Below are 27,989 nucleotides of genomic sequence, written 5' to 3' on the forward strand. Positions count from 1 at the left end.
CTCTATGTGCCCCAGAGGCCTGAGAAGGGGAATGAAGAGATGCCATGGATTGAAGGTGTGTAGGCAGGAGACACACAATATTTTTGTTAGGTGACGAAAATGTCCCTCTTCTTGGAAAGTGAATCTTTTTGCGATTGTATCCAAAACTGAAAAATCCACATGCCAGACCGCCATCCTTTGCTAGCTGGCTTTCTGCAAGTACATGGGGTTTAGCAAAGTCATATGCTGTTATTTGTCAGCCATGAATCATCATTTCTTTTAACTGGCTAAATTGAGGTGTAAGGTGCAAAGAGCATGACCCTTGTTAGTCAGGGCAGATGGGTTGAAGTGGTCGGGTCTCTTTTTATCCCTAGCCTGCAAAAACAGCTTGACAGCGGTCAGCAGTCTTGCATATCGTCTTCCTGTGTCCCTGAAGGGAGCCATCTTCCCCTTCCCATTAAATTTTTTGAGGCCTTTGTCACTGCAAATCTGTGGGCGCTGGGTAACTTTAATGACCATCAAGTTACCCACAGCGTGTCAACCTACAGCACGGTAGGATTTAGTTCGAATGTGACATTTATTACATCTGTTACTTCAGTCTTCCCCTCTCTTGCATGAACGTTTGAGGAGAAACTGGACGTCCAGAAGAAGTGATGATCATGACAGGAGCACCTGGCTCCTGTCTCAGCCTCTTGGGCCGCTCCGTGGGCCGCTTTCCTCCCAGGCCGGTGGTGGAAGCAGAAGATGTATGGAGGTTCCCCAGTGTCTGAATCTTGCCATGTGCATTCATATCTCTGTGGGCAGTTGTCAACATCCTGCTGCTCCCACACAAAATTGTTAGGTTTCGCTGCACTCACTGGCAGATGACTTTGTGGGAGCGGAGACCGAAGAACCTCTTGACGGCCCATAGGGCTGGAACGGAGGCCTTGGTGGTCTCAGCCCGAGTGATTTCACCAGCTCAGAGCTCAAGACAAGGGGGTGAGCTTACTTGACCTAAAAATCATAGGTCTTGCCAGGGCAGGAGTGAAGAAAACAAGCTGTTTTCCAAACGCTGCCTCGCCGCTCCCTGGGTGATTTGGGCCGGAGCGAGGGGAAGGTCACGTAAGGTACTTGGCACACGCCGGGGAGCGCATATGGGGAAAGAAGCTTTGTTCCTGCCTGCCATCGCCTGCCCTCGGCCACGGCAGCAGCAGGTAGGGCCCTAGCGGGGGGCACAGGAGGGGCTGTGGCCTTAACCCTCGTTGGGCTTTGTCTGCCATGCAGCTGAGCCGGAGGCCCTTTCTGGCTCGGCGTTGCCAGGCTCTGCCCCCCTGTTGACTTGGTGGAGGGATTGAGGGGGGCAGGAGGGAGGGACCTCATTATATTGTTTCTTTGCCTTTGAGTTTTTTTTTTTTGTTTTTTTTTTTCCCCTCTATGGGGAGATGGGCTTGATCCACTGGTTTTGGATTTCTGAGGCAGAAGGCAAGGCATGGCCAGCTGGTGTCTTGAAATGGCACAGGTGCAATGGCTGCGGGAGGGGGGAGCCAGGAATAATTACAGGTTTCTGAAGCATCAGGCTTTGCCTGAAAAGGGCTCATCGAGAAACTGCTCTTTATGGAAAATTAATGGTGAAGCTGGAAAAACTGTCAGGCCTACTATTGTTGTCGGGGTAGTTATGCCTTAAAGCAGCAGCACCTCCCGCTTGCCTCCACGGGCGCGTGGAGCCAGTGTGCAGCTTTCTGGACCCAGCCATTGAAATCTCATGTCACTGTCATCACGTTTAATGGCCTTGAGTCCCTCTCTCTCTCTCTCTTTTTTCCCTTTCTATCCCTAATTTGTGATTATGCTCACTCGTCACTTTGGAAGCCTTGCATTTATTAGGCCCCTAGACCTGTTTCTGCCCCACTGGATGAAGGCTAAGTGAGCCAGAAAGCCCAAATTACATGATGTGGGGAGTTCAAAAGCATCACCTCTTTTGGTGCACTTGTGGGTGTCAGTCCTGAAAGACTGAGGGGCACATTTGGAAGGCTGCCCCTAAAACCTGCCAGGCTTTTTGTGTCCATGAGAGCAGCTCTCCCTTGAGAGAGCAGCCCCAGCACAGCAGCTTTCTGCCGTGCTGGTACCAAGGTTTCTGCTTGGGAGCAGTGTGAGCAGGGTCAGTAGGTGCTGGTCCCCTGGGACAGACAGCAGTGAGGCTGTCTGTTCCCTCCTCAGGAGCCTGTTCAGATGGACCTTCAGGGGAGAGGGGACTCGTAAATAAAGCTGAAAGCCTTGTCCCCTGTCCCTGCCCCCAGAAGGAAGTCCTTGGTGCTGGGTTAAGGTGGGCTCGGGGCGAAGAGCTTCTCCTGCAGTCACACGAGCTGGCAAAGTCAGTTAGCAGCAGCATGCGATGCTGTGACACTGCTAGTAAGCTCAGGGCTGGTTCCCGTTGTTCCCAGCTTTCTGCTGCCTGCAGGAAGCGGGGAAGCCCTGGGGGCAGCCGGGCGGACGTGCGGGCCGGTTGCATTGTTGCAGCAGGAAATAGGAACCTGTCCAGAAAAACCCAGCTGAAAGAGCGGTGGGGAAAGGAGGGAGCACAAATAAACAGTTTCTTGTGACTCCTGGAGCAGGCTGCTGGAGAAATGAGCTGGCAGCCTCCAACAGGAGCCCCAGCAGCAGGCTGCAGCCCGCTGGTACCAGCTCCCAGGGGCGTGCTGACCCTCCATTTTCCAGGGTTGGACCTCCCCTTGCTGAGTGTCAGGAGCACTAAAGCTTGCTGACTTAATCTCCCATGTATTTGACAAAAAAACAGCTCTTCAGTGGTCCCGTTTGTGGTAGGTGAAGAAGTGAAACGCCCTACTAAGTTTGGGGAGCTTGGTTGTATGGGGGTTTGCTTATGGCAAGGTTCCTGACCAGTAAGTGTCCCACCTGCAGGCACATCGCATGTACAGTATCATGTCTGTGAAAATAACCCCCATGTCTCAGTTGCGTATGTTGTCATTTTATTGCTTTTTGTCCAAGTCCATCTCTACAGCTCAGATCTATAAGCAGCTATCATTAAAAGACAAACCAAAAAGAAACAAACAGAAAACACAGATAGCAGTCTGACAGATTATTTCTGTAACTCTGGAAGCCATCTCACCCAATTGTATCTGCAAACAGCAGTGTTGCTTCCAGGCTGCATTAACAGGAGTAATCTTGAGTTACAGGGTAGCTCCCAGAGGGCTGTGAATGGGGCCTCTTTACACTCTTATTGACATTTGTACCCAGAAGGCAGGAGTCTCCGTCTCGCCTCCGGTGATAGGAAGTTTTTGTTTCTTGATCAGATGTTTGGCTTCCAGGTTGAGATGTAGTTGGGCCATCAGCTCCCGTAGGCTGCATTGAATATTTTTGCCTAAAGTCCCTTCTTTCATATCTCTAGAAGTGTTCTCTTAGGAGTTGTTTTTAGAGGTTTCTAAAAAATCTGAGTTAGAATGTGTGTTTTTCTAAGCCCCGTAAAATTGCAGTGATGGTATTAAACCAGCTATCCTTTCGGGCAGCAAGAAGTGAAAAATAGCACTAATAAACTCCATTAAATGCTCCTGAAACTACAGCTAACCATTTTCTATAAATAATAAAAGTCTGTAATGTTGGTTATAGAGAACACTGGGCAGTGTGAAGGTGCCTGGAGGCTTTATTGGGCCTCCATATATGAGCTCAGGGTGCCTAATACAAGGTACATTCAAGTAATAGGCTCACCCCATCCTCGTGCTGATGATCACTGCTGTGGAGGTGCAGGAATGCAGTTTTAAGTGGCAGCTGTTTGCCTGCATCATCACCTACTTTTAAATCAGTTGTGTGTGTGTGCTGGTGTGCAAGTGTGGTGTCCTGTATACAGGAAATCCTGCTTGACCAGCTGTGCCAAAAACCCTCTAAGAAAGGTATTAGGTCCCTTTTTTTTCTTATTACATCTTCTCTCAGCCCCTTCAACCAAGCTATGGTGTCACTGGAAGGTTTTCTGTCTCCTCCTTCTGTTTTAAAATGATATACTTCAGAATTTTGCCATTCCAGGAATAGATTGAGCCCCAGCCAGCTATGCTGGGTAAAATTTGCAGTTAAATTTAATGTTTGGAAAGAAAGAGGAGGAAATTCTCTGGAGAGGTGACTTTTTGTTTTTATGTGGCCGGGAAATTGGGCAGATTGAGTAGTTTCATGTAGAGGTGACTGTTGGCCAGGTTACAGTTAAAATTGGAAAGAGCCTGGTGTCCATGGGGCAATGTGCAGATTTCCATGAAAATTTAGTGGATGCTTTGTCGTATCTTCACTTCTGCCTTAATATCTGCTACCATACACAGATATTCCCATACCTTGTCTCTGAGCAGCTTCAAACTAGTGCAAGTCCCCATGTGTGCCAAAAGGTGACCGTCTGGCAAGAAGGTGCTGGTGTGCATGGGTGCTGTCTCTGAGTGGCTCTGGACCACATTGTTCTCCTGCCCTCGGTGGGAGCTATGCTGTGATCTCTCTCTAACAGCGGTTTCTTTCCCTCCCCTCTCCCTTCCCCTCCTGCAGACATGCCTCGAGTTGGAGCGATACCTTCAGACGGAACCACGGAAGATCTCCGAGAGCTTTGGTGAGGACTTAGACTGCTTCCTTCATGCCTCCTCAGCTCCAGATGCGGAGGACACCATCCGGCGGCTGGACCCCATCCTTTTACCGGTGGAGACGAGTACGTGTGACAAAAGCGCCAACATGGACATTATCCTTTCACGGGACAAGCTGCTGTCTGAGACGTGCCTCAGCTTGCAGTCCACCAGCTCTTCCACAGAAGGCTACACAGCCGTCAACCAGGCCCAACTCAATGCAGTAACCTCGTTAACACCCCCTTCCTCTCCGGAGCTCAGCCGCCACCTTGTAAAAACCTCACAAACTCTCTCAGCAGTGGACGGCACGGTGACATTGAAACTGGTGGCCAAGAAAGCTTCGCTCGGCTCCATGAAAGTGGGTGTAGCGGCAGCAACCGCAGGGACGATAAAAAGTGGGCAAAGTGACAGTGAACAAGGAGGGCCAGGGGCGGAAGCGTCCCCAGAAAACAAGAAGAGGGTTCACCGCTGTCAATTTAATGGGTGCCGGAAGGTTTACACAAAGAGCTCCCACTTAAAGGCTCACCAGAGGACTCATACAGGTACTTGTGTAGGATGCTTCTCTCATCTTATCCTCCTGCCACCTAATCGTAACCATCTTCTTTTATTCTCATTTAGAAAAGAAAAAAAAAAAAAAAAAAAAGCTCTTCTGAAAGTTCAAGCCTATATCTGTGAAACAGGGCAACGGAAAAATACGGTAGGGCAGCAAATGTACCCCCTTTTCAACAGAACGGAGGAGTTCACTGCCTACCATTAATATGTTGAGCTTTCATGTGTCTTATGGGGCTTGGTGCAGAGTAATTTTAGGATACCTAAGGGTTGTAGATGTATCATTCATGTTAAAACTGTGGGCATGCCAATTTGGGTTTTCCGCACTCAGATCCCCAAGACAGCTTTAAAAATGTTAATTTTAGTCAAGTGTTAATTGCTTCAAATAGAAAATACCGTGGGTAGGTTTTTGCTGCTTTTTGTATGGGGGAAGGGAACAAGCATATTTCAGAACTGAGACAGGCGCTTTAGGAATAATGTTTGTGTGAGAGGGAGCATGTGTGTAGATGCAGACGTGTACAGCACAGATGCATGTACACTTGAGATCTCACTATTTCAGGTTACTCTGGTGACTAAATACAGCATGTGGTCAGGAGACTCCTTGTACTGCCAATGCTACAAGAGCAAATTAATCAATGACATGGAGCTTGGTTGGAATAGTGTGGATAGAAAGGGTATGGGATGTATGGAAAGATATCAGACAGTTATTTTGGGTAGTATTGATTAGTGTTGCATATAAGCTTTACTGTGTAAGCATCTTGAAGCATACCAAATTGGCTGCAGTTTGGCTGTTCAGCATCCCTACTCTCCTGTCATTTGTTCATAGTCCCCAGTAGCTTTTCAGCTGGTATTCATTGGCAGTAATAGCTGTGCAGTTTGCTAGTGTTGCTGCTTTGTTCTAGGCTTCACATGTGATGAGAGATGATAAATTCCCATTAGCACTATCTTATCATGTGATTATTCTTGTTTCCAGAGGGATTGCTGTAATCAGTTTTCTCAATTTTACTGTAAAATGTGTGGTCTCTTACGATAACTGCACATTTAATTCACGATCTTATCATGCAGGCGTATTCCTAGAAGCGAGGTTGTTCTTGCAAGGTAGAAAATAACATGTTGGACCAGTGCAGTAAATCAAACAAATGTGTGGGTTGTTAAGAGAGCTGCATCCATCATATACTAGGCAGCACTGTAAAAGTTACATGGTCTGAGGTATAAATCATGTTAAGACATAAAAGGCCTTGGGTTTGATCTTTCAATATGGGCTTTCTAGTGCTTTTGCTGGGGATAGCCGCCTTACCAGGAGTGACCTCACTTGTGATCCAGTGATTTGAAAGCCAATGGAAGTAGAGCAGTCATTTTAAAACCTGTAGTGATGTGGTCAGGAGACTCCTTGTGCTGCCAAAGCCACCGTGAGCTTAACCCACAGCAAAGCAGGCTCTGCTGTGGTGTCCAGGAGGACATCTCAGCTGAGACCTTCCAGTGGGCCAAGGGGCTCCCATCAGGGCACAGCTCCAGGGTGTGAGTTGTTGATGCAATGGCCTTGACTGTTTGCATGTGACCCCCGTGTTCCTCCTCAAGCTGGAAGTGATGATTCTCATACAGCTCTTTCTGAAGTTGGCCAAGGATGTGACATGTTCACCTAAAAGGGGTGAACTTGTGCAATTTTTTGTTTTGGTCACCCAGTAGGTGTGAATGGGTACAAGGAGTCCTGAGGGAGCTTTTGAAAATACAGCCACTCTGGCAAGACCTCTACCATGGGAGTCCAGATCTTGCAAGATTTTACATGCTTTTGAGTCAAGTCTTAGGTCCGGCTGAATATTGTATCTTTCCCCTAGGTAACATCACCATGTCAAATACTGTGTTTTGCAATTATTCCATGACAAGAAACATTTCTCACTGGCACCGTGATACTTTTATTGAATAGCTTTAGTTGGGGTGTATGTGTGTGGTGGGCAAGGCAAGTCCACCTTTACTGGCAGATGGGGGAGACCTGCATCAAGTGATGAGACTGCGGCTGTGCAGGTGCCGTGCCCAAATGTCCCGCTGCCATCACCTCACCCAGTGGGTCCAGCTATCCCTCCGAGCTTGCCAGTTAAACAGCAGTAGTTCAAACAGTCTGTAAACCATTTCCTAGTTTAAGGAGGTGTTCGTGTTTTGATCCACCAAATTCAAAGGTTGCAAAGGTTGTTAGGAAAAAGCAGGAAGGTAAAAGAGAAGAGGCAAAAACCAAAGCTAGATGAGGAGCTGTCCCATCCTGTCTTTGCAACCGTACAAGCATCCTGTACCTGGTTACATCCTAGCTGTCTATGGCTGTGTAGGAAGGACGGTTTCATTTGCAGAGCGGACTGGATATAGCCCTGTTGTTAAAATCAAACTGGACTCTTTGAGGCAGAAGCTGGGAGCAGGTTTATTTCAGTGGAAAGCACCTGGGTGTTCAGAGGTACCTGAATACCTTTAGGTTACATCTTGGGAGCGGTCTGAGTCAGTGGTGGGGAGGGGCCTATGTAACTAGCTTATTTGGGCACAAGAACCAAGTCATTTGGACCCATACGTCCCCTTTAAGTGCTCTGTTCCCTTAAAACCCACAGCCCATGAGTGCCATAATTAGAGCTGGTACAATCAAGGCATCAAACCTGTTCGCTCTGCCCTGGGCAGTGGGGTGTCCCCGCAGGGAGCTCCTGAGCTTCCTGTGAAAGAGAGGGACAGAAACGACCAGCGACCAGTGATGGAAATTTGGGACTGAGCTGTGAATGGCAGGGCCGCCTCCTTTCCCATGCCCGCCCCGGGGCTAGGGCCGAGCAGCCCTTTTCTCTGTCAGCCCTTTTCTCCACCAGCCCTTTTCTCCATCGGCGCTTTGTTTTTCCGCAGCCGCCTTGGAGCCGCAGGGAGCCGCGTGTGCTGCGGGTTGTGAATGCGCCCAGCAGCGCCCATGGCTACTAGCCACTTGGCTTACTCACTGGCTGAGCCAGAGGGCCTGAGATGATTGTGAGATATTTTCCTTTGGCTGGTAGCTCGTTAGTGTGTCATGTGAGAGCAGGCTGCCAGAGTGGGCTCTGTGCGAAGGGGTGGGAGTGCCCTGGCAGACAAAGAGCTCTCAGTGTGGGGCTTGCCGTCCGGAGGCAGATGTGGGCCGGTCACCCAACTTCCATGTGCAAAGTCCACTGGCTGGATCAAAGGGATTTACTGCTCTGCAGGAAGACAAGAAAGCCATGGGTTGGGGAGCCGGGGGGTGGAAGGCAGCGGAAGGAGGTTGCATTCCTTTCGTTCGTACGTAACGCTGACCAGACAGACGCTGGCTGGCCTTCCTCGCAGCGTGATGAGCCAGACTGGGCTGGAGGCAACACAGACTGATAGCAGCTTGCTGGGTTGGAACCCGGCTTCTCCTGGGGCTTTACTTCGCTGGGGAGCCCAGGGACACTCAGACCCCACACTGTGCATGGTGCTGTGCAAGCTTCCCTCGTTATTCTCTCGCATCTCCTCCATTAGAGATTTAGGACAGTTCTGGAAGGCCCATCAATGGTTGAACTGGTTATGAAACCACCTTCTGGACGACCTTTGGAGAGGGAAAAACAATTATCTGTGTGGGAGAGAATTTAATCTGGAAGGGAAAGGGAAAAACATTGTCTGGGTTGAAAGGGAAATGAAAATATTTGATTGGATTCGAAGCAAGCTGGGGCATCTAAAGAGAAGGGTACGGAAAGGAGCTAAGAGCAGTGGTGGAAGTGTCTGTCTGTCAGAGGGCAGCAAAGAAGCCACTCGGGAGAAATAGGGGCTGTGTGTGGAAACAGGAGGAAAAGGTGAGCTGTAGGATTGGAAAGGCTGTGCTGCCAACATGGGGGTGAGGCAAAAAAAAAATAACAAAGGAGCCACCAGGGCTGGTGCTGTAATCCAGCCCTAATACATTCTCTCACACTTATTCATGGAGCAGGCATCAGTGCAAACGACAATGTCTCTTTTGAGAAACAGAAATTTTAGTCCAGCCTTCACACATGTGGAGATGAATTGCCAATGCAGAGCAGAGTGGAGAGGAAAGGAATTAGAATGGGCCAAAGAAAATGTATAGTCATCGGTACTTCCTAAATTAGAAAACAGGATATTGCTGGTGAGTGTCGGGATGCAAATACGTCTAAGGGGGAGTTGGCCTGCGACCTTTGGAAAGATTAGTCATGGGGAAGTCGTCGTGTCCCCTGGATCAAAGACCCATGGAGATTTCTATCTCCTGATGAAACAACTCACATCAGCCTTCCTTGCAGTAATGTGCAGGGGAAGGTATGAGGTGGCACGGATGCTTCATGGCCAGAGATAAAACATCACAAATAAACTAACTGGGAAATCCTGAAGATTGCAATGATGATTAAAAAAATAAGCCATAGAGTGTTTTGCTGGGGCTTGCATTTTGTGAGTGTCAGAAGGTTTTGATTTTTTTTTTCTTTATGCATCTAAAACCAGGATCTGATACAACCCAAGATCAATAAAGCAAAAATAAAGCAATTGGGCATCTCACATCTTTATTTAGGTTACTAAAGCCTAAAATGAGTGGAGGATGCCTGTGTAAATAGATAGTACGAGTCTACAGACTGTCTGAAGGTAGCATTTATTTAAGTGGAGTTTGTTTTACATTGTCATGATATCTTATTGTAAATTATATAGTTCTTTGATCCAAAGTGCTGGGTGAGAGCAACAAGAACAAATAAATCCACCCTGCAGGAAAACAAATTACTACGCTTGAAAGAAAAAAGCGAGAGGTACACAAGAGTATTAGAAGAGCATTAAGGAACAGGAAGGTTTTTGAGGTGGGATTCAAAATGACAGAGAAGAGTCTTCCAAAAGCGCTGGGGCTAGAAGAGGAAATGTCCAGAATCTGGAAAGGACTGGAAAAGCGCAAATTGAGCTGGGAAGGCTGGATGATAAATGAAGACGATTAATTTGAGGTAAAGGAATAATAGAGAAAATAAAGACTGTCTGTGCCAGTGATAACCCATGAATGGGAAGCTGCAGTGCTGTGTAGTGTTAATGCGGTGCCTCCAGTGAACACAAAGCCAAAGATGAGAAAGAAAATACAAACAGCCAAGCAAAGCACCAGTTGTGTAAGATTCTGAATAATGAGTTAGGGAAAAGCATTTGGGAGAACAGTATAGCTACAATGGGAGGAATGAAAGCCAAGGCCTGGGATTTTTTTTGTTGCACAAAGAGAGAGATCCACAGCTTTGGAACAAGTCCCCAGCTCTGTGTGCAGGGCTGAGACCAGCAAGGGGACACGGAGGGACGGAGAGGGTGCTAAATCCCGTGGCAGCAGCTGGAGCAGCGGGTGAGTTAGGTGCTGGAAACGAGAGAAGGGAGTTGGGGAAGGAGAAGGGGTGTGAGGAAGACCTTCATTCGTGGCTGGATTTGTTTTCAGTTGCACTGCCAAGTTGGAAGGATGTGTGTTGCTGGTTTTTGGTTTTGTTTTTAATCAAAGCTGGTTGAAATAAGCCCGACCTGATCACAAGCTTTTAAAAAACTTTCTCTTTTTGAAGCCGTTTAACCACTTGGCAAGTTGGGAGGGGAGTCTTGTGATTTCAGTGCGGAGGGCCAGAGCCTCACGTCATTACTACAGTGAGAGCTCAGGCTGAGGAGCGAGCTTTGTGAGCGGTGCAGACAGAAGGATGGGCTCTGCCAAAAGGAGCCGCCGCCATTTGAAACACCCGTGCTCAGCCACTGCTTGGTTGCCGGTACCTGCATTCTCCCTCCTCTGTTTCTGCTCCATCGTTTGCAATTCAGTAGCACAGGTAGGGAGACAGTCTGACTGTTTGGGTTTGGAAATGTAAATAGGTATTGGTTGGTTGGTTGGTTGTGTGCCACGTGAGATGATTTTTGGCACAAGGGAAACCTAGAAAGTGCTGTTTGCTGCCTGCTGGCAGCTGCAGAAGGGAGAGTGCAGGCACCTCCAAGTGCTGGGGCAGGCTGCCCCAGTGAGGCACGGAGAAGCCCCCTCTAGTTTGTCATCCCGTGTTTTCTTCACATCCATCCCTGAGCCCCTCGGAGGTAGCCAAGAAAAGGGGTGAAGGATATGGCTCATGGCGTAAGACCTCAAACTAAAAACCCTCAGTTGCTTTCTGCCAGGGTCCCTTCATGTTGCTGGTGTCCCGCACTGGATACAAACAGCAGGTTAAGGATGAGAAACTTTGCTTTGAAAAAAAGAAAAAGAAAAACACTGGTGCTTGTGAAATATTTGAAGTCACACTGGGCCTGAAACAGAGGTGTGTGTGTGGAGGTGCCATCTTAGGCTGAGGTGGGCTTGCTGGAGGAGAAGGGCCTGAGCAGCCTGGGAGAGTTGAAGCACTCTGGGCAGAAAAAGCCAAATGTGCTGCCACATGTCTTAAAAGCAGGCTCCAGGTCAGTCCTCTAAGCACAGCGGGGGTGTCTAAGTCTAGGTTACATCTGGGCAAAAGCCCAGGAGCTCAGTGTGCAGGGCAAGGAGCTTGCCCCCAGCACAGAGCCTGCCCTTCACACCCCTCGTACAGCTTTGCCCGCAGGAACAGCTGAGCTGCAAGGCTTTGTCTCAGCTGACCTAAACGCAGCGGGCGCGTCCGTGCTTCTGCCAGGAGAGGTCCAGAGCCAGGTAACACCGTGGCCACCGCGGAGTAAATGGTGCCCATGGTATGGCACAGACCTGCACTAGCACTAGGAATGATGTCTGAGAAAATGTATTTCAAGGTAGGTAAAGGGCAAGCATCTGATGCCGAGACTGTAGGGTGGATTTCATGTGTCAAACTGTCTGTTTCTGTTTTGCTGGAGTTCAGGGAAAAACTCTATTTGTGTCTTCAGAAAACTTTTTGTCTAACACCGCTGCCAAAAGCCAGTTGGTTACCAAATGTCAAGCAGTAAATTGTAGTGCACTGCTGTAGAGTGAAATGAATACGAAAGAAGGACTTCAAGCGAAGGGAGTTTTAAAGACTGGTGCATACCTGTTAGAAAGGGGAGGACAAAATCCTGCATGGGACCCTCTTTATCCACAGTCTCTTTGTTTCACTGGAGACCCCAAATCTTTCTGTTGGCCAGCTTTATACGTGATAGAAGGCTGAATAAGAACTGAAAGCCTTTAAAAAATGTGCGGGCCAGTTCTCAGCCCTAGCAGCCCCATCTGTAGATAGACACACACGTGCTGCCGTGGGCAGATTGCGCCTGGGGGTGCCTGGCCTTTGAAACCTGGGACCGAAAACTGGGGCTTGAAGAACTGAAAGCTGGAAAAACATTTACAGGCGTGCTAGCCAAGCTAACAGTGACGAGCCTGTGCTTCCAGATGAAAGTGGATCACCAGCTGAGTTCTGAAGGAAAGGTGTCCCTGTTGCTGAACTGTGCACATGCGGAGTTTAGTGGGGATTTTTTCCTTGCTCCGATTCCTCTGGGCGCTTACCACTGACAGAGGGAACTTAATAGATTAGCTGGACAATTTTGCAATGTCATTCTAGTTTTTTATGATGACCATAAGTGATCATTAGTGCACTAGAAGCATGTATTAGTTCTTGGAAATGAATGCCATAAAAATACAGGCGTGCTTATCTGCATACACTTTTGTTCGATATGTAAGTGCACGGAACCTGTTACGGTTAATTTTGCATGAACTTCCATTTGGGCATCTTCGTGTTGGTCACGTGTCACTCTGCTAAGCTTTTCCCTGAAGCTGAATTTTTCCACATTTGGTATTTTTCCAGCATGGCTGCTGTTTGTTATTTTAGAAGTTGGAGGAAAAATACTTGTTTTTTAGGAGAATGTGGCATGTGTGTTGGGCATGGGCAGAGAGAAGAGAGCTTTGCTCAGCGTAACAAGTTAAGCTAAAAACTTGGCCTCTGTAATGGAAAATAGCCTTTGAGTAGAAGACCTTTATCTGTGAATATCTGGGTGAAAATTAACTGGAATGGACTAAGCTCTGATCTGTTGTGAAATGACTTTTGTATGAGTGTGGTACACGTGATGCAATTTTATTGTTAATTCTTCATGAAACCCAGAGAGTCCCAACGGTGGTTTCTCCAGGTGGTTTCCTGGGCTTTGTTTTGACTTTGGACGTGTATTGGGGAACACATTTCATACAGAAGGTGTCTTTATTCTCTAAGATTTTCCCTCTGAAGATGCAGCGTCACCCAGCAGTGGGGTTTTGTAGCGCACTTGCATCATTCCTCATTTACACTCACCCGGCAGCATGGATGGCCTGGGGGATTTCCAGCAGGGTGCTTCTGTCTCCCTTAATGCTTAGAGCCTCTGGAGTCATAGCTCTGGGAAGGTGATCATCGTGCAAACTTTCCCCAAATGCAGACAAGTACACTTCCTAGCCGGCAGAGTTCATCACCTTTACTGGCTGCCTCGTGCTCTGGAGACCAGGCCCCTCGGTTTGCCTGGGTTTGCCCGGCAGTGTTGCTGAGACCTTTTGACCACGACGTGCTTCACGAAGCAGTGAGCAGCTCCTGCTGCCTGCACTGCTGGGAGCTGCCACGAGCCCCCGAGGGAGGCAGCAGCCGGAGGGACGGCGTCTCCTGCCGAAGCATCGCCTGCCTGCCACCGCTGGCCCTGGCACAGGGTGTATTTTATACAGCCAAACACACGGCTTCCCGCCCCCCAAATCAAAGCTGGTATCTGAATGAATGAAAGCATCCTGGGTCTTGTTCCTTTCTTCTTGTTGTTCTTGACAAAACCAGGAAACAGAAAGGAAGATATTTTATTTTCCCCTCGTGTTTTATTCCCGTGCTGTCTCTGCCAGTCTGCATCCCTGATTTTTCAGTGGCAAAGGGGAGGAAAGGAAGAGACACATAAATAGCGAGACCCATCAACACTGCAATAGTTTGAGTAAATGAAAAGCCACGTTCGTTAGCAAAAATATGGAACAAAAATAACTTAAAATGTTAGCATTTGGGACAGGGGGTGTCTCTTTCTCTTCACTTGCTTTTTTGTCAATTCTGGTCACTGATAAATATTTTTTATATTCTGCCTGGGACGTTACCTTTGCTTTTTGCATGGAATTTCTCAGAAACTCTTGGCCTAAACTGCAAGTGTCCAAAGAGCAGACCTTTACTACACCGCTCTGGATTATATAAATAGGCGCCAGGGCCCATAAAGGGCTCTCATCACTGCTCACCCTCTGGTATAATTTAGAAAAAAACAAAGGGAAAAGATCTATTGCGGGGTCCTGCAAAAATCTGACCCGGTGAACCGCTGAATTTTTCTCTTTTCATCTGCTGCTTCTGCCGCCACTGCCTCGCCTTGCATCTTTGAGCTCGCAGAGCTCCGCTGCATTCGAAACTAAAAACCCTTATTAGAGGAGATTTTTTTTAAAGTTCTTGCTGCTCCTCTGGGGACCAAAGTAATGGCAGCTTGAAGCAGCGGAGAATGTGTAATTAGGGCAAACAGCGATGCCGTGCCTGCCGGGGAGAAGCAGGAGGCGAGGAGGGGATGCGCAGCAGCCCGGCGTGCACCGCCTGTTACTAGGAGACCCCGGCACGAAATGCGGGGCGTGCAGGATGCTGATGGGCCAGCCGGGCGCCTGGGTACCAGCCCGACCTGCTGCACAGCTGCTCCTGCCCTCGCGTTGCCAAGCAACTCCATCCAGCCTTGCCTTTCTTTCTTCTTCTCCTTTTTTTTTTTTTTTTTTTTTTTTTTAATTTTAATTTTCCTTCCCCCTTCACTCACTCGCTCCGGAGGCTTAATTGGGTAGCCTTGCTGCCGGGGATGCTGCCGGCTGCCCTGCTGCCGTCCCGTGGGCCGGGCTGGCCGAGGATGCGCCGGCAATTCAGGGGCACAAGGCTGGGCTGTGCACTTCAGGGGGCACAAGGCTGGGCTGTGCGCCCCAGCTGGCGCTCAAGGAGGGTACAAAAAGGAGTATTTCCATTTCTTGGAGCGCTGCCGCGTGCTTCGCTTCACTCTGCATTTCAGCTAGGCAAGCGGGCTTTTTGCGTGTGCATTGGGTGCTTGTGTGTGTGTGTGCAAGAAATAAGGCTGCAAAAATTCATTTGTTTTTGTGTCCTGAATGACTGCCTGCAGAAGACTGCTGCCGGGTTGGTAGACGAGCTTTGGCAAGGCCCCTAGGGACTAGTCCGGAGCTTTGAAGCTGGTAGAAAGACTGATTGGACAGCGGGGCTGGTTCTTAACCTCTTTTCGCCCATCTCTGATACAGACATGATTAGAGCCATCTCTCTATAAGGGCACTTCTGACCTTTTTGGATGAAAGGAGCTGTACAGCGTTCACGGCAATGTACTGCTTTTACACTTGATCATCCCTGCCCGTCTATAAATAGGTACAACCTTCTCACATTGTGTTTTTCACAATCCTGTCACATTCCTCTTCTGCCCTGTACTGTCTACTGCCAGCTTTTCTCTTGTGCTTTGTCACCCTTTCAAAGGCTTTTCCATCTTTCCAGCAGGTGGCAAAACTGTGAATAAAATGCTGTTTTTCCTTTTTTCTCTTTTTGGGTAGAAAGAATCAGTGAGCCACTTAAAACACTGACCACGGCCCCTCCTGCCTTCCTTTGTAATAATAAAAATAATAACTACCCTTTCTATTTCTCCAACAAAAATCAATTAGGAGTATATTGAGGAATGAAAGGCTCCGAAAAGTATCTGAAATTGATTTTTATAATTAGTTTTACTGGTTGATGGGTTGCATGCACATACACTTAGATGGCGGCATTGACTTCCAGAGGCTGTGTGTATTAAATAGCCTGCTCGTCCTTTTTGCTGAAGAAATGAACTTAGTGGCATTAAAAGGAGGGTGATGTTGTCGTGCACTGAACTGCAGCAGCTCTCCAGCTTTTCTGTAGCCACACCAGCAAAGCAGCTGTCTGAGCCATGCATCCGATGGTAACTTGCTGAATTTAGTGTGGAAGTGGGGCCATTCAACAAGCAGCAGATCTCGGGCCCCTCCTCTGTGTCTCGTATTTGGGGAGTGTGTGTATGCGACGTGGGGGGACAGACATGGCCGTAAAGGAGACCTCTTTGGTTAGGAGACTGCATTTTTTCCAGAGTCCTTAAAACTGAATTCCCTTCTGCAACGTGCTGCTGGTAAATATCACGTAGCACTTTCCATATGAAGACAGGAGTGACCAGCAACATTTTCTGTTGTGCCATGTGATGTGTGCTGATATTCAGCTAATTAGAAGAATTATGGCTCGGCTTCATTGGTATGCCACGTATGTAGCTTGTAAAGCTCTCAGGGACCCTTAGAGATGAAGAGTGCTACATAAATATAAAATATTGTTAATGTGATGTTCCACATTAGGCTTCCCATTGTGCCGTGGCAGACTTTTGTAATAAACTGCAAAGCAAATACAAGCGCCTGCCTGGCGTTACTCCGTGAGGCAAGCCGGGGGGCTGCTTCTCACCAAAAACCCACCGGCTGCCGGCGTCTCCGCGGTGTCCTTCTGCGTGGCCCCGTCCCAGCGCTGACACCGCGGCTCGGCGTCACGGCACGTTCCCAGCCACCAGCCCCGGAACAGTAGGTCCCAGAAGGATTTCTCGGAGAGGGTGGCGAGGAAAGTTATTAAAACGCTCTCTGAAAAAGCCAGTGGGACTACGTGGTTCTTCACACATTCTCTTTGCACGACTCGGGCCCCCAGAGCGTCCTTATGGGAGAAATCCAGGCGAGAAATCTTGCATTTAATTCCTTTTTCAGTAGTAATTTGCAGTTTGTCTGGTTCTCCAAGAACGCCAGTCTTAGAGCAAGCGTAGCTAAAGCTGTCTTTCAGGACATATTTTTAGACATTGAGGCTTTTAGAACTAGTTTCATTTTGAGTAGTATTTTAATCACGGATTTTAAAAATGAAGGAGATGCTTTGTGTTTCTTTCAGAAAACTTTTTTTTTTTTTTGGATCTTGAAACTGTATGTAAATAATTCACTGTGGATTAGAACACAGGGCGATTTTTTAGGGGGTGTTCCTGTTTTTTTAAAGACTTTCACATGCTATTTTTATGTACTTACATAACATATTAAGGAGCTGTTAAAGCACAGCGTAACAAACATCTTATTTGACTGGCCTTCAAAATGTGTATGCAGACAGGACTTGTTTTTTTCCTCAGTTTCCTTAAGCCTTTTTGGCTAACTGAGGCATACTGACAAAAGGGGGCTCTTAACTGTACCGTGTTTTAGCGGTGAGGTATACCAGCGAGGGTTTTCACTGGGATTCTCCACTGTTGATCTGTCTTACTGAAGTTACTGCAGGACCACGGGGCTTAAACTGCTTGCTTATTTTACTAAGCACACTGTAAGCAGCATGTATTTGTGCTGTGGTGTTTAAGTTGGGGTGCATGGGGAGGCAGAAGGAAACAGACACACAGGATAATCTTAATATGTTTGTTTACTTTTAATTCCGTAAAGATGCAGGACGAAACTCAAGCCTTAATGGGCATTTCTCCAACGATTGATGAAGCCAGGGTTTCACCCTGCAGTATTGCTTGATCTTATCATGCACATCCCCAAATCTGTAGGGTTTTCTTCTGAACTCACCCCTCCCAAAATCCAGGGAGTAGGGAACAACCTCCTTTCTCTGTTTGTGTGTGTATGTGCATGTGTTTGTTTTTAATAACAAATGTTTCTAGTCTTCAGGGCTGCAAAGAGAAGTTTAAAATCATGACCCTAGGTTATCTCCAAACCAGAAGGCAAATGATCTCTCTGTCTTACTGTCTTCATCTTGAAAATCTCATTATTTTTGTGGGAGACTGGACTCATAGACTTTTTAAACCCCTAGGGTTGGCAATAAATACTGTAAAATGTAAGATGTATAATATCCCTGGCTTCCTTCTTTTGTGCAGCAGTTTTCTGGTCATGACAATGTCCTCAGCTGATCCTGTTTGTGTTGCTCTGTCTCCCATAACCATAATGTTTTTACTAACTGGTCTCTGTTGAAACTGCCGCTCCGAGATGTCTGCAGTGAGCTGACTCTTCTTACTCCTTGTACAAAGAAATATGCCCTGCACCTAGATGGTTCTGGGGTGTATAGGTGGCAAGGACAAGGGATTTCAGTGTTTTGTGCTGTTTTGTGAGAGAGTCTGTATTGCTGAGGCTTGTATAGGGTTTGCAATCTAAGCGTATGGGAGAGAAGACCTGATGGTTTCCATTTTGTGCTTGGAGAGCAAGACACAGCAGCCTGTGATGGAGCTGCTCCCCTGTACGACCAAGGGAGAGAAATTCACCTCCAGCTTTGGTGTAACTGGGGCCTGATGTGTCCCACTCTGCACACGCCGTTGTCTCTCCGTTAACATCAAAAGGAGCAGTAGGTGATTATTTCCAATGATGCTTTTTGGTACGTGAAGTTGCATGAGATGAAGCTCACCAAGTGTGTCTGAGACTGGAAAACGACCCGACAAGTCCAGAAGTCTGGTGAAGTGGCTTCATTGTAAAACCAGCCCAGGTCTATCAACAGTAACCGGGAACCTGGTGTGTGTTTACCAGTGTTGCAGTGTTGCTGGGGTTGTGTGCTTGACCCTGTCATATTTTCAAATGAAAAACCTTTAGCTTTTAAGCGAAACCTGTACCAATCACTGCTGATTTTTTATAACTGGGTGCTTAATGTGTAGTCTTTCATTTGTCTTAGTCAGCAAAGGAACAGTGACCTGATTTCAGGGGTACCAAAGTCTTGTGGATTGTTGCTAAGGTTGTCGTAGATTTTAGCTTCATCATTGCATGTTTCCCATAAATTTGCAGAATTCTTTGTCCTCCAGTTACAAGACTAGACAAGGGTGGGTGAAATGAAGAGGGATGGAGGGTCAGCCTGTTACTGAAGTGTACTTTGGGGGAGTTTTTAGAAGGAGAGCTAAGTTGTGTGAAATGCCAGGAATAGAAGTGGAACAGAGAGCTTCTTCCCCAAACAGCCCCATCTCAGGATATGAATATATGCTCTGGAAACATGAAAAGATAAAAATGGGCCAGGGACTGATCAGTAGCTTTCAGCCTAGTGGTCTGTGCGCTCACAGCATCTGCGGGCTGCTCCTCAGGCGCCCTCAGCATGCAACTAAGGATGTGTCCATGTGAGCGTTTTCTGTAGTTCAGAAATCCACTTTTGGGGTCGCTCTCCAGGTTGCCCCCATTCACTGCCAGAAATAACACTCCTGAAGCACATGCAGCAGGCGTGCTGGGAAGCCTGACCGTGGTTTCCCTCTGCAGCTCACCTTTTTGGCTCTGCACTGCTCACCAATGTGATGCTGCCTTGAGAAACCAGTGCGGTCAGCAGGTACGAAATCACTACACGGTGCTCTGCACCTCGCCACTGCTCTGGGGCACTGCTGGGATTTTTCTGTAAACAAGTGGTACGTTGTGGGAACACTCATGCTCGTCTCAGAAAACTGCATAATCTGATGCTTCAAAGTGTGCCCACGTCGCTGGCTGCCTGCCCTGCCTCGGTGTGCCCGTGGGTGCACGGAGGCTAAGCCGGCCCCGTGGTGTGGAGCACGTCCTGAGCTGCAGCAGCACAGCCTTTAGCAGCTGCGTATCTGGGCATCAGCTTCTTTTTAGATGTGCTCTGGCTCCTCTGTGGAGTGCACGTGGAAAAATGTGGGTTTATGGACTTGTATAAGCACTGCACAGCCCCTTGTGTTGGGTAAAGGTGACTTAAAGAGGAGAGCCTCCTTCCAGGGAGTGGCTCGCAGGCACGGGGTTTAAGTGTGGTTTTTAATTGTGAGGAATTAGAGCCTGGAAAAAGTCAGTATGGCACAGCTCTGTGATGTTCCCATTTTTAATTGGATTTTGAAGCTCATAATTAATTTGTTAGAAAGGGGGAGATCCTGGCCCAGTAGAAGAGAGTGGGAGTTTTGCCATTGCCTTCAGCAGAGGAGGATTTCGCCATCTATCCTTTTATTCTCGCTAATCCTCTACAACAACAGAAGAGCAGCCTGGCACATGGAAACGATCCTTCCCGTTTCTTCTGCCTGCCATTGCCAGCAGTGAGGTAGGAGGGGCTTCTCCCCCTTTTCCATTCCCACGCTTCCTCCTGACACACACCTTGGCAAGAAAGCTTTCATTTCATCTGCGGGTGAGACGAGAGCAGCCATTAGGAAGCAGTTTGTTTTTCATCCTCACGTACAGAGACACAGAGGTCTCTCACTTTGTGCCCTCTCGTGTTTTTGAGTGGCTGCGGGAGGGCAGGGGATCTAACCTTTCTGAGGTCTCTGGGTCAAGGAGCCTGTCTGACATGGCTTTAAAGGTCACCGTGCTCCTTCGCCTTTATGCTGTGCCACGCGGAGCTCTGCACGGCAGCGTGCTGCCTGGGAGCACAAAGAGGTACTTCTGGCATGTTGTGGAGCGGGGCTTCGCTTCCAGAGGAAAAGCATCCGAAAACAAAAAGCTCAGGGCAGCACAAGGCCAAATCAGGAACACTTGAGAGAGGAGACCCTGGAGCAAATAATGGAGATGTGTGGCATCCCGTGGGTTTACCAGTAATCACGCTTGGCATTTCTGTCTCTCGTAACCTATATATAGCACTGTACATTTTCAGAGCTCTTGACAAATGTTAACAAGCCAAACACAGCTTCAGTCCTAATAGCCCTTGTTTCATAGAAAGCCCATGATGTTTTCCCTTCACCCTTCTGCTCCGTAGGCGGCTGTATTGTTCAGGCTGGCTGTTCCCGCCAGATCTGGCTGGGCATTCGTCCCTTGCTTTCTCTTTACAGTGTGTGTAGAAAACGCACTACAAGGCAGTTTGTCTGCCTTGCTGTCTCCACTCTGAGGTAGGCACTAGAGAGCGTCAGAGAACCAAGGAAGCTGGATTATCACCGAGGCCCATTTATTGACAGCTTTTAAAAATAATGCAGGAACTGTTCACATGGAACCGCTGCACCATCAGAGACATGACCAGGGCTGGGGAAATCCTTTTCCTCTGACAAGGGGAGATCGAATGCAATGTGCCAGGTAGGATGTCACGGGCTGTCGAGGGGACAGTGCTGAAGCAACTGCAGTTCTGGTGTCTGCGACAGCGCTGGTAGCAGTGTTTGAATTACAGCTGAGTAACCAGCACAGAAACAAGACACCAGCACTTGGCTCACTAACAAGAATTTTCTTCCCCCTTTTTTGTCCCTCTGTGAAAAAAGTTTTGTTTTGTTTTGTTTTGTTTTTTCAATAAAAATATGCAAGCCTGCAGAGCTGACCAGACAGGCTGAGTCTAAGTGGGACAGGGTTATTATTGGCTCAGCCCATTGTCTTGTTGCCACGTCCCCATGGTGGATTGTGGCACACAGTAGAGACATCCAGGCTGGCCTTTCTGGTTTGGGGGACTGAGGGCACAATTCAGTATTTTGGTGAAGTCTTGTCTGCTGCTGCACCCTCTCCATTGCCTCATCCCAATAAATCCTTTAATTGAGTTACTGTGCCCAACAAACTTCTCAGAGTCTGTTAAAATGGCTCAACTCCAGTTCACAAACACCTCACCCTGCTGGGGCAGGGGACCAGAGTGCAGCAGAGCTGCCTGTGCAATGAGAAGTTTGTAGAAACTCACTCACCACAAAACAGGTTTTTAAAATGTATTTTCATGCAATTATCCTGCCCTCTTCACTTTTATTGCTCTTTTGGCCTCTCCAATTTGTCACTTTGAAATACGTAGGGCTCCCATAATCAGATCTCAGTCCTTTACCTGCTGAATAGACACGCTAAATATAGAAATCTGCCTCTCTGCGCTGAGAAATTTATCTGCTGTGGCCAAGTAGAGAGGTCATACGTATTGCAACTTCAGTTTGGTCAGTGGCATTTTTTTTTAAAGATTGCCTTCTTAGCAATTTTAAGAACAAATAAATAAGTCCCTTCTCTGTTTATAATTGCTGGCTTAGTAGCTTAGTAGCGAAAGTGATTTCTTGTCAGCATTTTATCTCAACTTCTTCCTCTTCTAATGCATCCACACTGTGCTGACAGTGTGGGCAGCCGTGACTTTGAGTTTATACTCGAGGAGAAGCACTGGAGCATTTGTTCTGGGGGGAGATGATAAATGTGCATGTGCATGAATACATGGGCACGGAATGAGGAGAAGGGAGCCATGAGGCCTTGGAAGTCTCCATCAGAAGGCATGAGGGACTCAAGGATGTTACACCATGGATCCACAGAGGCTGGTCTGTGTCAGAAGATAGGTGAAAGTGAACACAGAAGACCAGACTCTCCTGACATACCACTTCATTGCTTCAGTGGTGTGGTTCATATTTTGGGGGTGGAATAACAGCTGATCCAGGTGTAGTGCAAAAAGACTGAAGGAGCAGCTCATTTAAAGAAGAAAACGTTTCTCCTCTTGCACTCCCTGTCCAGAGGTGGTTGCTCCTGGGGGTGCCCAGGTGGCGGTACGACCGGCTTCCACCTGTGGGGTTTTGGCATGGGTACAGCCTCTCACAGCTACCACAGTAATTCAGCCTGCGAGCACAGAGCGAGCTGAAAGGCTGACTGGAAATCAGGCCCCAGCAGCACAGAGGGCAAGGTTTGGGGACATCCTGAGGGTTTGTTTGAAGAGCAGTTGACGGGTTTTGTTAGAAATGGGAAACTGGATGTTTTAACAGCTGGAATGTTGGAGCTGGACCCATCCCCAGTACAATGCCTCATAAGCCCTAAGTGGTTTGCGTCGTGCTCTGGCCATGAATCGTGTGACTCAGTTTGGGTTAGCCTGCCCATCGTGCTCTGGCTGTGAATGACTCAATGTGGGTTAAACTACCCAAGTGGGAAAGGGGTGAGGGGGGCGGTCACAGGATTTGCAAGTTGAGTGCTCAGTAATGCTGCTGCCGTGCTGACTCTTCTCTCCTCCCCTCTGCAGGTGAGAAGCCTTACAAGTGCTCGTGGGAAGGGTGCGAGTGGCGTTTTGCACGGAGCGACGAGCTCACGAGGCATTACAGAAAGCACACGGGTGCAAAGCCCTTTAAATGCAACCATTGTGACAGGTAATGCTGCCTCCTCACGCGGTGTTTGAGCAAAATGTGGCCATGGTGGGCGGCACGGAGCTGCCAGCTCCCTGAGAGCAGAGGGCCTGGCCCTCAGCACAGAGGCCTCTCCTGGCCTTGTGTCCCACTGCCTGAGTCCCTGAGCCACGGAGGGCACAAAGAAAGAGGTGGGACCGGGTAAAGGTCTGACTGAAACGTGCCAGTGTCTGTTGTGGGCACAGGATTCAGTCCATAGGACAGCTTTTTCTAATACTCTGTAAGCAGAGAGGATGTCCAGAGGGCCCCAGACCACTTCAAGGTGGTCTGCAGAAGCTGACGGGCCTCATGAATACCTGGGTGTACGAGAGGGCACATGGGGTCTGTGTGTGGCTGTTATGTCACAGGTGCCCAAAATCTACAGAATAGTCTGGGAAAAGAGCACTTAATTTCTGTACAAAGTTACTACATCATTGTCTTCTCTTTCCACTGAGTCGAGGGCTCAGTGCTTCCCCAGGTGAAACTGAGAGTCAAAAGAAGACAGCAAAGTGCTTCAGCTTCGAGAGCACAGTAGTATTTTAGGCAAGTCTGACAATTCACAGTCATGGGATTGTTTTGAGTAGGATCAGTGATTGCTGTGAATTTCTGCTAATGAGTGAATCTTTTCCTCCAGTTCTAAATCTCAGCCTTGGTGTCTGTTTGATGTGGGAAATACTCTGCCCCTTCATTCTGTGTGGGCACAGATTTAAAAGCCTGGTGGGTGCCTAGAGCCAGGCTTTCTGAAGAGCCTGTCATGCAGCCATCCTCCAGGGACTCAGAAATGTTTTGCTGGGGGAGCTGGGTACCCAGCAGCTCCCAGTGAGAGCAGTGGGAGCTGCTGCTCATTGCCGACCTTTTCGCAGTCCTCACCGTTTTAGCTGCTGAATGAACGATGAGGTCGTCTGAAAATTCTGGTTGTCCTTGCTTGGTGCTGGTTCCTTTGAAAGCTGGGTTCTTTGAATTCAGAAACAAAACCAAAAGAAAAACCTCCTCCCCATCTCCAGTCCCAAATGATAAGAAATTAGGGTGGAGCAAAAGCAATTACCCCTGTAATGACTCTTGACAGCACTGACAGGATCAAACAATGAGCACTTCTCCCCCTCGAACCCCCCCAGCTGGAGACTGGCAGTGCCCTGGGTAAAACCTGGATCCAGTATTGAGTAATCAAATAATGCGCTTGCATCTGAACATGTTATCCGGCTAATCCTATTTATATATATATTTTAAAAGAGACTTAAGAAAATTACCCATCTTTTTAATGCAGCACTAAGGTTCTCTGCTCTGATAAGAAAACATTTTTGTAATACAATAAAGGCTCTAGGAAGCCTCTGGGTACACCAGACCAGCAGAGAACATGCGTGGAGAGAGGATGTGTGGGACATAAACAAGGGACCCCATCCTTTTATGGGAAGGAAATTCGATCATTTTCACATCCTGCCTTTCCAAGAGCTTCATCTCCTTGAGCACTCTTCTCCCCTTGTCTCCCCTCTTCCTGCCCCCCCCTCTGCCACAGAGAGCTTCCTCTTGGATTATCTTTTGTTTTATCCCTGGATTATCTTTTGTTTGCTCAGAGTGAGGGACAGGATAAACCAAGTAGGGACCTCTGGAGTTCTGCTTTGGTATAAGCACATTTGTGAAGGAGGACATTTATGTTCTCTGTTTTGAATGTAAGGCATTGCCTTTCTCTTTTTCTCTGAAGAACAGAGTAACCACCCCCAGCCCCACAAGCACACAAACACAAGCAGTGCAAAACTGCAGGGTTTCTGTGTCAGGACAGACAGTATTTTTAGCAGAGATTTAACACGTAAAATAGGTATTTTCAACTCTTCAGCCTCTTTCAGTCCTTTTTTAAGTAATCATTCTTCTCCATCTACATATTATCCTTGCCTTTATATATATATTTTTATTTGGCAGCCAACTCAGTTACTGCAGTCAAGAGATACATTTTTGCAACCATCTAATACTTCTGCTCTTCAGCTGAATCTGTAAATAAAAGAAAAAATATATTAATAAGACTGCTGGGATTTGTGCACTCCATGCACAAGCCATCTGCGTGCGGTGGTAGGAGTCAGGTTTGGATTTACTTTTCCAATCAGTTGCAAGCTTGTAGAGTGCCGGTGCGTATTCTTTTGGCCCGCTTTGCCATACCACTATTTTTCCTTTTTTCATTCATTCATCTGTCCGCATCTATTGGAGATGTCACTTCAAGCAAGCACTGAAATGTGCATAAATCTGTCCCTAGCCACTTAGGCAGAATTTAATGCTAAAGACTCTCCTTCCTGAGCCAGGGCTCCCAGCTGGAGAACAGTTGCTCCATATCTGAACTGCTGCCCTCTTCTGCACTCACCATTACTGACAAGAGTTGTGGTCACTCCCTCAGACATCCAGGCGTGCTAAAATTTAAGGAACCTTTTGGATCTACTTTTCACAACATCGACATCGCACAAAACATACTGTTTTGTTCAGACGGGAACAGCTCTTGTTGTTCAGAAGGGAAGGCCATACCTTGGCAATCAGAGCATTAAAGTAGGGATCAATATAGTAAAGAAGGGGAGTGTTGTGCACATGGTGTGGCTGCAATTCCTTTCCAGTCTGTTTTCAGATGCAGTTGTGTCTCTGACCTCCTGGCCAGCATCAAAGGGGTATTCATGCCCCCTGTGTACAGGAAAATTCTAAAACATAAGAGATGAGAAGACTTGATTCTCTTCTGCTGCTGTCCCCAGCCCTATCCCAGCCCAAATGCCATTCACCCCACAGATCACGTTGTTAGTTATAGCTGGCAAGCTACCACTGGTTTGAGTAGCACCATATGTACAACAAATGGTATGTGGTTTGGTGGCAGCAGGGGAGAAAGGAGAATCAGCTAAAGTGGTGCAGAAAGCAGCGTACAGGTGCCTCGTGCCTTCCAGACACCAGGGGTATGCTGTTTATTAGCATTCCCCAGGAGTTATGCTCTTCAGAAACACAGGTAGGTTATGTTCCTCACACAGTGCAAGCCCTCAGCACTCCAAAGGGTAGAAGATGACAGAGCAGTGGCACTTGCTTCTTCTGCATAAATACGTGCTTAGGAGATAGCAGCTCAGTGCCAGCCTATTGAGGTATATACTCCAATGTAAGTGTATGTGCTTGGTGTCCTCTCTTGACAGCAAGTTAAGAGCGTGCTTGGCAGAAATGCACAAATCCCACAGTGGGAACTCCACAGCTGGTAAGAAAGATGGCTGAGCGATGTATACTCTTACCTTCCCTCTTTCTCCTGTGGAGGCTTCAGTGCTGAGCAGTACTGTGTTGCTAAGGAGATAGAGCAAAAAGAGAAGGGAGAGAATCATGTAAGGGAGTTGGGAATTTTTGCATTGTGCATCACTGTATGACTTTCAGAATTAGGGTGTCTTAATCTAGCATAAACTGTCCTTCCTAGGAAGAGCTGGATTAGGGGAGGGGTGATGGGGAAGACTGTGATGGCCCACATACCACGTGCAGTGTTGCTCTAGGACTGGAAGAGGCACAGAGCCAGAGATGTGGGGCAAAGTCTTGCCTCATAGACAGGACTAGGGACCAGCAAGCTGCTGCTTCTTAATTTTGTGGAGGAAGGAGTTTATCTTGTCAGTGTATCCTGTGGAGCCTCCCCCACTGCTAGCTCTTGTTCCAGAATGGAAAAAAATATGCCCACTAATCAATACCTTTTTTTTTGGACAGCGTGTTTTAGCTGTATCTTTTAGTAGGGACTGTTATACTGCTGAAAATAAACGTCCCTATCCACCAGCCTTACCAACAGCTAGAACTAACCAAATCAGTCAGCAGGAGGACGTGAACAATTAGCGTTGTACCCTTTTATTAGCTATAAATTAGCTAAGAATGGTGCCATTTTATTAGCTATAAAAATATTATAGGGCTGAAAAATACACTAGATACTTATACTATGGTAATTGATGTGAAACAGTGTTTGGGATTCGTATTTTTCACAGATCTTGCTGTGTTGTGACTCAGCATACATTTCCTCGGATGCATTTATCATAGAGACAATCAGAGAGGAAAAGCCGTGCTTGGGTGGTGGTCTTATGACTAGTCCTAGACTGAAGTGCCAGCTGGTGCATGTCTTTTTGGCAGCCTCTCAAGCTGTTGTTTTGTTTTGGCAGCCCCTGTAGCCAGAGCATGCTGCTTTCTCAGTTGAGACTGACGGGAGAGATGTTGGTCCAAGGGTGGATTTTGGCACCCCTGGGCTAGAAAATTCTAGCTGTGCTGAGCCTGCTGCGCTGAAAGCAAAGTGTCCATTGTCAGCTCCTCATCTGTCTCACTGCACTTCAGGCAGGAGCTGGGAGGAATGCAGCCACCAGCCCATTTTGAAGTCTTTCTTTTGAATTTTTGCCACTCTAGAAGGGTGCTAACCCCTTTGTAAGCTGCTACGGATTGGTAGAGAACAGCTGATTGGAGCAGAGCTGTGCTCATCCTTAGATGATGAGAGTTTATTTTTTCATGTGAAAGTTGCCTTCATACAAGGCCTCTTTGTCTTAAAAATTTACCTCTTGGTGAATCATCTCTGGATATAGGTAGAGATAGACTGCCCGTACAAGGGAATGCTGCCAGTGGGACAGAAAAGATTCCCTAACTATTTTAAAATCTCTTCATTTCTATATTTCTTATTTATTTTCTGCTTAGTGTGTTTATTCTCTGGGTGCTTGCTTTTAGATTGAGGGCACTTCTATTTTTCTTTGTTTGTTTGTTTGTGTTTTTCCTTTTGACTACGTAGTTGAATTTGTTCTTTTACATTCTTTCTGAAAAGTAAAAAATCCTCAACTATTGCTTTTTTAGAAATAGATTCAGTGCCTGTGTATGAGCTGTCCAGATTCTCATGATAAGCCATTTGGATATTCTAACCATTGGTGTCTCTTTCTAGATCTGTGGGGCAGTGAAAAGACATTGCAGGCAAATCAGTTCTGGAATATATATTTTCTGTTTTGAAAGCCCTACAAAACCAGTTTATTCAAAAGCCATGAATTTGTGTTTTTGTGT

General features: G+C 47.4%; 1 protein-coding gene across 1 annotated transcript in view; it reads left to right on the forward strand.

The window, feature by feature from the left end:
- Nucleotides 1-27,989, forward strand: part of KLF7 (KLF transcription factor 7) — a 62,834-nt gene that overhangs the window by 24,938 nt on the left and 9,907 nt on the right. The window contains exons 2-3 of the mRNA XM_084523711.1: nucleotides 4,486-5,098; nucleotides 22,844-22,967. Of these exons, the coding sequence (XP_084379837.1) occupies nucleotides 4,486-5,098; nucleotides 22,844-22,967 (737 nt within the window). The remainder of the gene's footprint in view (nucleotides 1-4,485; nucleotides 5,099-22,843; nucleotides 22,968-27,989) is intronic.

Source organism: Aythya ferina (assembly GCF_964211825.1).
Source record: "Aythya ferina genome assembly, chromosome: 6".
In the NCBI taxonomy this organism is placed as follows: Eukaryota; Metazoa; Chordata; class Aves; order Anseriformes; family Anatidae; genus Aythya; species Aythya ferina.